Below are 12,922 nucleotides of genomic sequence, written 5' to 3' on the forward strand. Positions count from 1 at the left end.
CCGCGCCGCTCCGCTTCGGGTGGCACCGACGGAAACATTCCAAAGGGATCCCTCCGCCTCGCCCGGCTCCTTCCGACTCCCCCACCCCCCCATACCGCGGCGCAGTGGACCGTTCCGCTCCGCTTAAGCCGCGGCGGCCTGTACCACGCAGAGCTGCAGATGGGGGGGGGCTGCGGCTGGGCCACAGCCAATCGCAGGGGTGCACGGAGGCGAGCGGCCAATGGGAAGCTGGGGCCTCTGGACCACGTGCTGTTGGCTGAGTGTCCGTCCCGGGTGCCGTGGGGGGTTAAGGGGCGGGAGACTGGCCGTGGGAGTCAGGTGACCGAGGCCAAGTTTCGGGGAAAGGATGCGAACCCCCAACGTCCGGAGAAGCGTACCCTTTAGAAGGCCTAGGTGGGGGACGAGGGCAGCTCCCAGCCCACTGCCCGCCCCGCCTCCTCTGCCCCAGCCCGGCCATCCTCGGAGCGGATAAAAAGATGCATTCATTTCAGGCGGACGGGCGGGGGACCGAGATGAATAGGGAGGGTCCCGAGTGTCCCTGCTTCCTGGGGTTTACAATGAACAAAGACATTCATTCATTCATTCATTCATTCATTCATTCACTTGTCAAATATTTAATATGCCTCCTGCTCCGTGCCAGTCTCTGTCCTACCTCTACATACACATCAACCAGTAAGGCTGAATGTGCTCCTGGTAGAGGGAACAGCGTGTGCAAAGGCCTGGAGGCCGGACAGAGAGATACAGCACACTTAGGATAGTGCAATAAATATCGCGGGAGCTAGCAAAGCACTGAGAAGAGGCACAGTGGTTTGTTGGGCACCTACTATGTGCTAGATCACAGAGGGTACTCAACCAGCCCAAGCACCTGCCCAAAGGGAGCTGACCTTTCATGGGTCTGGCTCCTCCAACTGACTGTGAGGGTAGAGGCTGTCTGTCTTGTCGACCCCTCACCCCCACTCCAGGCTAGCACAGAGTAGGAGTTCAGCAAACCTGTGCGGATGAATAGACCAGGTAGAGTTTATGAGGAGATAGTCACACCTTCGACAGTCTTGGCTTGTAACTGGGAATTCTCAGGAGGGCGCAGGTCCAAGAAGCAAAGTCATAAATGCACCTTGAGCAGATCGGGACGTTCAGTTCCCAGGACAGGGGAGATTTCCTTGTTCTAGTTCAAAGCCAGCCACTTGGGCAGCCGGGGCTGGACCATGTGTTCGCTATGTGTTAGTTCTTGGAGGTCTCTAGTTGCTGCCACCCTGCTCAAACTTCACTGACTGACTGGGTCTTTGCAGTTCCCAGGGTGAGATGCTGTACACCCGAACCAGTTAGTCTTTCCAGGATATGCAGAGAGGCAAAGCGAAAGGGGAGATTGGGCCTAGCTGGCCTTAGCTGCAGAGAGCCGCCTAGCTGGCCCCACCCAACTGGCAAATACCTAGACTACCATGGTGGGCTGGGCAACAGGCATAGTTATTGTTCCTTCTTTCCTGTTCTGCCGATCTTTGCCACCCCTACTGAACAATCAATCATTTGCCTGGGCTGGGCTAGTTCCCTCTGTGGGACTGTGCTGACTATCATGAGCCAGAATCTACCCACCTCCCATTAACTGACGAGGAAGTGCCCAGAGAAGGGGTGATGGGATTGCCCCAGGGCACAGAGCAGCACTGGGCACCTCCTACCCAATTTTGTAGCTCAAGAGGCATGCTTGAAAACTGAGATTGGGAGACCCGGCTGGTGAGGAACTCAGGCTGGAGTGCCACTTCTGCCCCTTCAGGGAAAAAAGAAAAAAAGCCCCATTCTGGAATGCCAACTAATACACCAGAAGAAAAGGTTGAGCTAGGAAATCACCATATTGCAGCCACCAGAGAATAATTGATTCAAGGAAAGGCTCTTAATGGGAAAGTGGATATTCACCCAGTCTCAAAGGAGTATCTCACAGATTAGTTATTAATTACACTGGGGAAAAGGCACCTTGTATAGTGGATAAATCTGGCAGTCACTGCCTTAACCAAGTGATCAACATTAACATTGGCACCTTAACCAGGTAATCAAAATGGCATCCTCACGTGCCTTCTGCTGTGATACATTGAGAAGGACACAACACCACCCTCAATGTGGCTCTGCCCGAAGTGTAGAACCTGAATCTAATCATGAGAAACAACCAGACACATCCAGATTGAGGGACGTTCTGCCAAACAATTGGCGTAGTCTCTCCAAACAGATCAGAGTCATAAAAGGCAAAAATCAATCAATGAATTGAATGAGTGAGTGAATAAAAGGGTGGGAAACAGTTTTAGAATTGAAGGAGATGAGGAAGAGATAGATGACAACCAATTTTGGTGTGTGATCCTTGATTGGATCCTTCACAAAAGTTTCAAAAAAAGATAAAACAACGATGAAGTATATTCTTGGGATAACTGGGGGAATTTGAATGGTGAGTGGATATTGAATAATAATATCAGATCCAAGTTACGCTGGGATACCGAGCCCTTGTCAGTTTCAGTGATAGATAATGTTTAAATAGAGCTTCCTATGTGCCAGGAAGTGATCCAAGAACTTTCTATTTAACAATTTAACCCTCCAATGACCCTGAGAGGTGAGTACAGTTTTAAACATTGATGTACGATCTTTCACTGTCACGTGAAAATGCACTTCACCCGTGATATACTTTGTTAGAAGGTTATTCTTAATTTTTACATAATAGAGCTCATTTACAGTGTAGTTTGTGCCTATGAAGTTTCATTAAGAAGGCCCTTTTCACCCTTAGATCACAAAATTATTCTTCCACATTTTCATTTTTTTGGTATGGGGATCTAAGCCTTTGTCCTTGGTGTTACAACAGCATGCTCTAACTAACTGAGCAAACCGGCCAAACTCACATTTTCTTCTGTTCATTCTATGGTTTTATTCTTCCTGAGTCTATTCTATCCCTAGTTCACCTTAGATTGTGGGGTGGGTGGAATCCAATGTTATTTTTTCTCCATCCTGAGCCACTCTCTTCTCCTTCTTTGCCTCAGTCTCCTCATCTGTAAAATGGGGATAATAATAGTATCCATCTAGTAAGGTTATTAGGACCATCTTAGGGTTAAACGAGCTATTTCCAGAGTCAAATGCCTCTGATGGTGCTAGACAGATAGTAAGCACTTAATGAACACCAGCTGCTATTATCGAACTGTGCTGAGCATACATCAGTGAATAATATGTGTGTCCTAATAGGAACACAATAGAAATAGAAACCCAAATTGAACCCTCGCTGTGTGCCAAGTTCTGTGCTGGTTGCTTTTCATATGTAACCCCACTGGGTCATTCTGAGCTTCTGGGGGTGGTACTGTACTTGCTCTCATTCTACAGAGGAGGCGACTGAGGCTCAGAGAGGGGAAGCCACTGGATTGAAGATGCACAGTGACTCATGGAGGTGGTGCCTTAGCTCAAACAGGGCCGAGGGATATCACCCCAGTTGGGGTGATCCTGGAGTTTGATTCATTGCCTTACCCTTTGTGGCCTGTCAGGACTGGGCTCAGAGGAATGGGCCTAGAGGGGACACAGGAAGGGTGGCCCTGGCCAGCCGAGTCTTGTAGCCTCAGGTCACAGCCCCTGCCTTTTACTGCTGGGTTTTCAGGAAGTCACAATGAAATGTGGCAGCCATGTGTCACTGTTTTGTGGAGGACCTATGGACAGCAGCAAGGAGAAAAAACTGGCAATAAAAGTGGTAAAGGCTGGGCCAGCCCGTGGCTCACTCGGGAGAGTGTGGTGCTGATAACACCAAGGCCATGGGTTCGGATCCCATATAGGTATGGCCAGTTAGCTTACTCGTGAGCGTGGTGCTGACAACACCAAGTCAAGGGTTAAGATCCCCTTACTGGTCATCTTTAAAAAAAAAAAATGTGGTAAAGGCTGATATGTGCAGCCTTATAACACCAAGGTCATGGGTTTGGACCCTATACCAGCCGGCTGCCAAAAAAAAGAAAATAAAGAAGGAAGGAAGGAAGGAAGGAAGGAAGGAAGGAAAGGCTGATAGGTACTGAGCCCTGGCGTGCACTAGCCCTTCTCTCTGAACTCCTCTGGAGCGTCTCTGAATTGCTTTCTCCATGAGGTCGTCTTAGGGTACCTCAAACCGAACCAGTATTGAGGTCCTGATTGACACCCCAAACCTGTCCTTCACCCTATCTTCCCCAGCTCGGTGATGGTGATGCTGTCCTTCAGTTGCTCAGACCCCAACCCTGGAGTCAGCCTTGACTTCTGCCTTCCTCTCACATGCCAGCTGTAATCTGTCAGCAAATCCTATCAGTTCTACTTTTGTTTGTGTTGGTGGCTGGTTGGTACAGGGATCGACCCCTGGACCTTGATGTTATCAGCACAATTCTCAAACCAACTGAGCTAACCAGCCAGCCCTGAGCTCTACTCTCAAAAATACATCTCGAATCCTTTGCTACCCCCTCCCCAGCCCTCAGCTCATTCAGCCCTATCATCTCCAACCTGGAGGGTTCTGCCCTTACTCCACACAGCAGCCAGAGGGCGCCTACAAGCCCCTGAGTCAGATCACATCCCTAGGCTGATGACCCCCTACCCCATGAGGCCATGTGCCCTCAAAGAACCTGTCCCTGTGTGCCAAAGCTTTTCTTCTGGAGTCACGCTTGGCCACAATGATGTCCAGCATAATCTTCCCAAGGAAAGTTGGGCCTCTATTAAGGTAAACCACCCAGGTCCTAGCTGTGACTCCCAGGCAAAAGCAAATGGAGCTGTGTCCCTCCTGACTCAAACCCTCTCAACCAGTTTCTCTTCCAGCTCAGGCACGCAGGGCCTGCCTCAGCAGGGCCCTGACACCTGGCTCTCATCTCTGGCCATGCCCTGCCCTACTCTCTCTATTCCAACTACACCAGGCCTGGAGTGGGGAGGCAGGAAAGTGCCTCCTGGTCCCTGGGTCCACCTTGTCTGCCTAGGGGCCTCATTCCTGGGGCTCTACTGTCCCATTCCTGCACCGACAAGCTTCTGTTCTGCGGTGTGCCCAGTGTCTGCCAGGCCTTGTCTCCTCTAAGCTCTCTGCTCATGGGAAGTACTTTGGTTAGTATAGTGGGCTGAATGGTGGCTTCCTCCTCAAAAGATATGTCCATGTCCCGGAACCTGTGAATGTGACCTTACGTATAATAAGGGTCTTTGCAGACGTAATTAAGTGAAGGATCTCGATATAATCCTGGATTAGGGTGGGCCCAAAATCCAATGATGAATGTCCTTATTAGGGATTGAAAAGGGGAACACACAGAGACAGGCAGAGTGTAGGGCCATGTGAAGACGGAGGCAGAGACTGGAATGATGCATCCACAGCCCAGGTTTGCTGGCAGCCACCAGACGCCAGGAAAGTCACAGGACGGATTATCCCTCACAGATTTGCTGACACCTTGGTTTCAGACTTCTCGCCTCCAAAACTGCAAGAGAATAAATTCCTGTTGTTTAAGCCACCCAGTTCCTGGTAATCTGTTATGGCAACCACAGGAAACTGAAACCCCCAGGTTTGTGTTTCCTGGAAGACTGTGAGCTTCATCAAGTGTCACTGGGATTGCCACGTTTGTTGTGAGACCTTCTGGAGTGTTCCCTTGAGGTCGTCTCTCCTGTCCCCTTGACAAAGAGAGGAGGTGTCTGGCTGAATAATCACAGTTTGAGAATCTAGAAGACATCACACTCCATCCCCCCGGGCTGGCGCGGAGTCGGCAGATCGTGAAAGCGTTCTCAGGTCCACGTGAGAGAAGATGAGTTAAAAGACTAGATTTTACTAGCAAATATAGATGCTTAGTGTTTGCATTGTGCTATTTTGAGATGGAAGCCTGGTGCACTGAGATTTCAAGAGACCAATGACATAGCTCAGGGACTTGAAGTTATCATACAATCAAATGAAACGTACACTCCCTCCCACCCATTCCCCACCACAAGCAGAAGAGAACTAAACCCAAACCAAACCCCAAATCCTTGAAAGCTCCCACCTCACCCAGAGGAAACGCCACAGCTCTCCCTGCAGCCCACCAGGCCCGGTATCATTTGCCTGGTCACCTTCCCACCCTCGCCTCCTCCCACTCTCTCCTCCCTCACTCTGCTCAGCTCATTGGGCTCCTTTAAACAACTCAGACACACTCCTGCCTCAGGGCCTTTGCACAGGCCATTTCCTCTGCCTGGAACGCTCTTCCCTCAGTATCCACACAACTCCCCCTTACCTCCTTCACGTCTTTGCTCAAATGCCACCTTTTCAGCAAGGAATTCACTGACCATATTATTTAGAAGTATACCAAGGGCTGGCCGGTTGGATCTGTTGCTTAGAGTGTGGTGTCATAACTTCAAGGTCAAGGGTTTGCATCCCCATACCAGCCAGCCACCAAAACCAGAAATAAAATAAAATTGTATTCAACACTCTCTACCCATTCGTTTTATATTTGTCCATTACCCTCATCACTCACTATTTAGCATATTGGATGTTTTGTTTATGCTTGTTTTCTTTTTACCCCTGCTCAACTATCAGCTCCACATGGACAGGAAATTTTGCCAGGTTTGTTTATAGCTATGTTCCCAGCATTAAGAACAGGCCAGCATATGGTAGGTGCTCAATAAATGTTTATTGAATGGAGGAGTGCTAATTTTGTGGCAGGCACTGCATCACTATTGGCAATAATTTTTTTTTTTTTTTTTTTTTTTTTTTGGTGGCTGGCTAGAATAGGGATCCAACCCCTGACCTTGGTGTTATCAACACCACACTCTAACCAAGTGAGCTCGCTGGCCAGCCCCATTATCGGCAATTATGAGAATAGCTAATACAAAGGAACTTCAGGTTTCCTGCTAAGAGCTTTAGAAATACTTGGTAATGTTAATGTTACCTGCACACTTGCTCTGTTCCAGGCATGTATGAAGCAGCACTTCTCAGGGGTTAGCTGTCTAAGTTGCAGCTCTGGGAGAGTGAGAAAGGCGGCGCTGCTGCATATGATTAGCCCCGTTTTGCACGGGAGGAAACTGAGACTTGGTGAGGTTTTGCATTTGCTGAAGGGAACGCAGGGAGCAGAACTTGAACCGGCACCACTACCCTCCGGAAGCTGAGTTCTTAATGGCTATGTTCTTTGCTTCCCTGGTGCAGTACCTCGCCCAGTTGTCACAACACCTCTTTGAGATCTGTATTCTCATTTCCCCTGCTTTTCTTTCTTTTTTTTTAAAAAAAAAGATGATGGGTAAGGGGATCTTAACCCTTGGCTTGGTGTTGTCAGCACCACGCTCAGCCAGTGAGCAAACCGGCCATCCCTATATAGGATCCGAACCCGTGGTTTTGGTGTTATCAGCACCGCACTCTACCGAGTGAGCCACGGGCCGGCCTTCCCCTGCTTTTCAAAGGGGGCCACTGAGACTCAGAGAGGTGAAGTCACTTGCCCAAGGACACACAGCAGCAGAGTGATACAGCTGGGATTCAAACGCAGGGCTGCCCTGCTGTGGAGCCTTATGTTTTGCTGCTTCTGTTGAACAAGCAGATCGTCAAAGGCAGCATGGGAGCGATCGTGCTTCAGGTACAGCCTCTCAGGTGGGGTGAGTGCCAGGGCTCTGCTGAGGGTTTCAGCAGCTTGCCTGTGGATTTGATTCCTGGAGCTCTGAACAGAGCACTGACCCAAGACCCCAGACTCACCTCAGTCTTTGGGGTTATAAGCCGTGGGCTAAGAAATCTTCACATAGGGTGTAATGATGATAATAACTGGCAGTTTTATTCTATGCCAGTACCTTCCCAGTGCGTGTGCATGTGTATCTATCTTGAAATCGTTACAAACCTAGAAGAGAGGTTTGTAACCTCTGGGGTGGGTGTGTATCTATGTATCTGCAATTTCTTATAAACTTGGAAGAGAAGTACTATTGCTATACCCATTTTACAGTTGAAGAAATGGAGGCACAGAGAGGTTAGGTCATTTGTCCGAGGTCACGCAGCTACAAAGTGGTCAAGCTGGAACTCAAATCTGGAAGCAGGAACAAAGGCTAAAGAGACAGGGGCCAATAATGAATTGGCTCTTCACAGCCTTCTGGAGAGACTGGACAGAATCTAGGTGTGGAACAACAGAAATGAGGAAGCTGTTTATTTCCACATTATGTGGGAGAAAAAGCAGAGTGCACAGTTATGCACTCTGTTATGGGTTGGTGGCACCTCAATACGAATACGAAGTTCACAAAGACCTGCTGTGTAATGCAGACTGGGTGGGGGAGGGCCAGTTCTGCAGTAAACGTGATCTTAGCATGTGAAGTAGTTCAGTAAACACCTCTTTTGATAAGGTCTCTTTCGACTCCAATATTCCAGGGGTCCCGTCTTGACTGGAATGGCATCTCCTGGCTTAATGTGGCTGCTCTTTGGAGGTGACCCATGTTCTATACTAGATGAAAAACCCCCTGGACAGCGACCTGCGCTGTCCAATAGTTGCCACTAGCTACATGTGGCTGCTGAGCACTTAAAATGTGGCTGGAGTTGTGGGCTGACCAGTTTACTTGGTTGGTTAGAGCTTGGTGTTGTAACACCAAGGTCAAGGGTTTGGATCCCCATACTGGCCAGCTGCCCTCCCCCCACAAATAAATAAAATAAAAAATAAAATGTGGCTGGAGTAACTAAGGAACTGAGAGTTTAATTTTATTCAATCTTGAAAGAATTATTTAAATTCCAGCCATTGCAGAAAGTTCTCTTGGACAGAGCTGCCCCTTGACTGTTTTCAGTGGTTAAATTGTTTCAGTGGAAAGGGAAAGCAACTCTTTGGTTGACTTTGCTACAGTGCTATTTAAGTTTTTATTTTAAAACACTTTGTAGCAAAGTAGCAACACAGTACATTGTTTAAAGACTGTGTAATTACTTACCTTATAATAAAACCAATTCCTTAAAAAAAGTTACAAAATAAAAGCAGCTTCAGTGGCCTGCAAATAAAGCCAGGGCAGGAAATGGGTCTTCCCCAGGGTGGGGCCAGCCCTAGGCTGGCTCCCAGGAGGCTGGAATTTTAGTTCTGGTTTGGCCAGGCCTGTCTGACATCAGCCTGTTCCAGCAGGAAAGAAGTGATGGGGAAGGAGGAGGGCAGACCATTTACTCATCCCTTGGTCCTGGGGACCAGGTCCCCTGAGAAAGTCAGGAAGGGGAATGAGGAGCCGGCCCCTGCCCCCTCAACTTTGTCCTCAATCTTTATCCAAAAAACGAGCTCTGAATCCACTGCACTTGGGTCTCTGGATGTTTGGATCCAGAGTCAGAGTTGACTGAAGGCCTCGAACCCACGTATGGCCCAGGGAGGCTTCTCTCTCCTCTGCCGAGGATTTGTGCCTCCCACTCACCCCTCCTCCCATGCTTTGGAGGGATGTCCAGGGCCCCAGCCCCATCCCCAGAACCAAAAGAGCCCTCAAACAGAGTCGCGGGACTGCTCCCCTGAGGTTTAGCATCAGTCTTTAATGCTGTCACACTGCATATTGACAAGTCACACACTTTGGTCTCATGTCGGCAGTGGCAACTTACAATGAGTCTAAAGGTCTGAGCACCAGACTGGTCTCCAGGGAACAGACAGTTGTTCCAATTTCTCCCACTCCCCAGGTTTCCGCTGAATTCCATTCTCACCCTACACAGAGAGCAGCGGCTGCTATGGACTGGTTTCATTTGAGTGCACACCAATTTTACATGGATTATAAAAACATATTTACAGATGCTTCACAGTGCTCCTGTAATCAGAAGCAAAGACCCTTTTATCAAAAGGGATTATATCTAGGGCTGTGCAAAATTCAAAAGGATCAGATCCCTTTGAAACAGAGTCCAGAGTCCATGAAACAAAAAATGACCTGGGCCACTGGTAGCCCCAGGTGTGCCAAAGATTGCCTTACAGAATAGAATGTGACCCATAAGTGAGCACACTCAGCTTCACCAGAGGCAGAGGTTGGGAGGGGCCTGGCGGCGGTCAGGCCCCTCGACTCTCGAGGGAGAGGGGGGCTGCGAGACTCACTCACTGTAGGCTGGCTCCCTTGGTCCTGTTGCAACGGAGGTATTGCTTGTGGGTGCTGGCCAGGCAGTTCTGCAGAAACAGTTTAGGTTCACAACTTGAGATGACCCAAAAGAAGACAGGATTCTCCAGGGGAACAGCAAGACGTGGGAGACAAATACAGAATAAAAACACAAACTGTCACACAACAGAAACTGAGAAGTGTACAGGGTCTGGTAACCAAGACAGCAGGCGGAGACTACCTAACAGCAGAAGCAAAGGGACTACAGAGGGATCAAGTCCAGTTGCGGGTCTGCTTCTGGCCCGTGGGCAGGGACTGGAGGTGGAGGGTGTGAGCCCATCCCTGGAGGGCTGCAAGACCTGGAGGAGCAGACTGGAATGCCTTTTCCTGCTGTTCCCACCACCTGCCGTCCTATCGCTAGAAAAACCACTTAAGTCTAGTGCACGACTTTGAAAGATTGTAATATATTCTCTGGAAAACATTCAGCAGTATCAAAGCCCTCCCTGGGCCCCCCGCCCTCTCATGGTGCACAAATGGTGGAACGGTCTGGAAATCCTTGAGCTCTGGAAAGGTCCCCAGTCAGTCCTTGGTTATATTGGAAGAACCTGCTCAAGTACGGTTCTTGATGTCTGGGGGATCCTTTCAGGGAACATCACTTCGAACTCAATAATGAGGTCCCCGCGTTTCTCAGGCATTTTGGGGAGAGGGAGGCCTTCTCCAGGAACTTTTCGCCGCATGCCAGGCCTGATGACATCTTTGAATACGACGGGTATGGTCCTGCCGTCCAGAGTGGGGACGTTCACTGTACAGCCACATAGAGCCTTGGAAAGGAAAGAAAACAGCATTAGCTGGAAAAGCACTAAGGGAGCTCAACTCCTGTCCAGAGGCTGTCTGGTGTCAGGTAAGATCCATCAGGTCCCTGCAGCTACGACCCTGTCCCCAATCTCCCCATGTCACCAGCCTGGAAGCTCTGGAAGAACAGAGCCCTTGTCAGCCTCGTTCACTGCTGCACCCCAGAAAACATCTGTTGAGCAAATACTGGACTGCTTCAGGAAAGCAGCCATGCCCCTCCACAGATAACGCCCCGCCTAGTGCCTTACATCTCGCAGGCTGATCCTGGCAGGATAAATGACATCAGAGCCGTCCCTCTTAAAGATATTGTGTGGTTTGTCCTTTAAAACAAAGACGATGTCAGCTGGAATGTTGTTGGAGGTCTGATCTCCTTCCTTGGGGAAGGTGATTTTGGTCCCTTCTTTCCATCCCTTCTTTACTTCGATGGTCAAGATCTTGTCTTCGTTTCGAATGCTCTTTCCATCTGGGTTCAGCCGCTTGTGGGAAATTTTCATCTTCTTGGTACAGCCGCTGTAGATTTCTTCAAGGGAGACCCTAAGGTCGTGGGTGACAGGGGGATCTTGCTTCTTCCGGGTGGGCTCTTGGGTAGGGCGGGAGCGTCCAAAGTTCACGTTGGTAAAGCCACCCATGCCCATGGGAAAGGGGAACGGGTCATCGATGTCCATGCCTTCCTCCCCGTTCCGCTGCCCAAAAAAGGTGTCGAAAGGATTTCTTCCACCAAAGAACTCAGCAAACATGGCATGAGGGTCTCCATGGAATGTGTAGCTGAAAGAGGTACCATTGGCACCGCCGCTGCTCCCGCCACTAGGGCCACTGCCCTTTAGACCTGAAAAGAAAAATCAGAAGTTAGATGGCTCGCCAAGAGTTTCTCTCTTTAGAAAGCTTTCCTCAAAGGAAAAAGGGTTGGAAACCATGGGGAGGGAATTTTTTTTAAGCCTGTTAGGAAAGAGCAAGGAAGAACCCAAGATTTTACCTCCTCCTGCAGCAGCAAAGACAGACCCCTCAAGTACTTAAGTGTGGCATGACAGCTCCAAAGGGCTGACTGAGGTGGCCATCTCTAGGTGCCACCCAGACCCTGCCACTTCCCAACGGACCCCTTGCAAAGGTTTACAAAGAATTACTGAGACATCAGCGAATCAAGGCATAATCGGCTAAGAAAGATCGGTTTTCAGTAAGAGGGCTGCTGATCGTGTGGGGAGGGCAGAAATAAATGAAGATTAAAACAAAACAAAACAAACAAAAAAAACACACCGAGAATTTCCAGATTCTCACAACCTGGCTTCACTTGCCACCACCCTGATAGAAAGATTCAGTTCATTTCTTAGAATCGAGCCCAGGAGCCAGTCTGAGTCATCAGCAGGCAAGTAAGCCCCGCTCTCTGCCCCCAGGAGGCCGGGCAGAGGCGGAGGCCGCTCCCTGCACCTGGGCGGCTGCGGCCGCCTGCTACGTGCCTGGCGCGGGGTAGGTGAGCGCCCGGCAGACGTGACTTCCCCGAACCCCCGGGCTCCCCTTTCGCGGACTCCTTCCCCGCAGCTTGTGCCCTGGTCAGCCCGGGGCCCGCAGCTCGCACGGCCGGGATGAGCATCCGTCCCCCTCCCCTCCCGCGCCCGCTTGGGGACTTAGGGCGCCCGGGGAGGGGCAGCCCCAGACGTGCTAGAAGCTTCCAGGCGAGCGAGCGGCGCAGCCAGGGCTCCTCCTTCCATCGGGCGGCCGCCAATCCGAGGGCGGAGACCCGCGCGTCCGGAGGGCGGGGGCCGCTCGCCCCCGAGCCTGGGGCGGCCCCCAGGAAGGCCGCCGGGCCTCGGTTTCCCCACCTGTCAAACGGCGGGGGCACGCCCCGGCCACGCGTTCACTCACCTTCCTCCCCGTAGCGGTCGAAGATCTCGCGCTTGCGCGGGTCGCTGAGCACGTCGTAGGCCTCGGCGATCTCCTTGAACTTCTCCTCGGCGCCGGGCTCCTTGTTCTTATCCGGGTGGTAGCGCAGCGCCTGGCGGCGGTAGGCCCGCTTGATCTCCTCGTCCGACGCGCCGCGGGCCAGGCCCAGAGTCTGATAATAGTCCTTGCCCATGGCCCCCCGCTTGTAGCCCGCCCCGCTGTCGCCGTCCCCGGCTCC

General features: G+C 50.7%; 1 protein-coding gene across 1 annotated transcript; it reads right to left on the reverse strand.

Moving 5' to 3' along the window:
• Positions 1-9,395: 9,395 nt before the first annotated feature.
• DNAJB1 (DnaJ (Hsp40) homolog, subfamily B, member 1) lies at positions 9,396-12,916 on the reverse strand. The gene is made up of 3 exons (XM_008566035.1): positions 12,667-12,916; positions 11,058-11,635; positions 9,396-10,778 (listed from the first exon to the last, which is right to left on the reverse strand). The coding sequence occupies exons 1-3, from the start codon at positions 12,875-12,877 to the stop codon at positions 10,548-10,550; spliced, it is 1,020 nt and encodes a 339-aa protein (XP_008564257.1). The 5' UTR covers positions 12,878-12,916; the 3' UTR covers positions 9,396-10,547.
• Between the last annotated feature and the right edge of the window lie 6 nt (positions 12,917-12,922).

Source organism: Galeopterus variegatus, unplaced genomic scaffold (genome assembly GCF_000696425.1).
Source record: "Galeopterus variegatus unplaced genomic scaffold, G_variegatus-3.0.2 Scaffold218, whole genome shotgun sequence".
NCBI classification, from domain to species: Eukaryota; Metazoa; Chordata; class Mammalia; order Dermoptera; family Cynocephalidae; genus Galeopterus; species Galeopterus variegatus.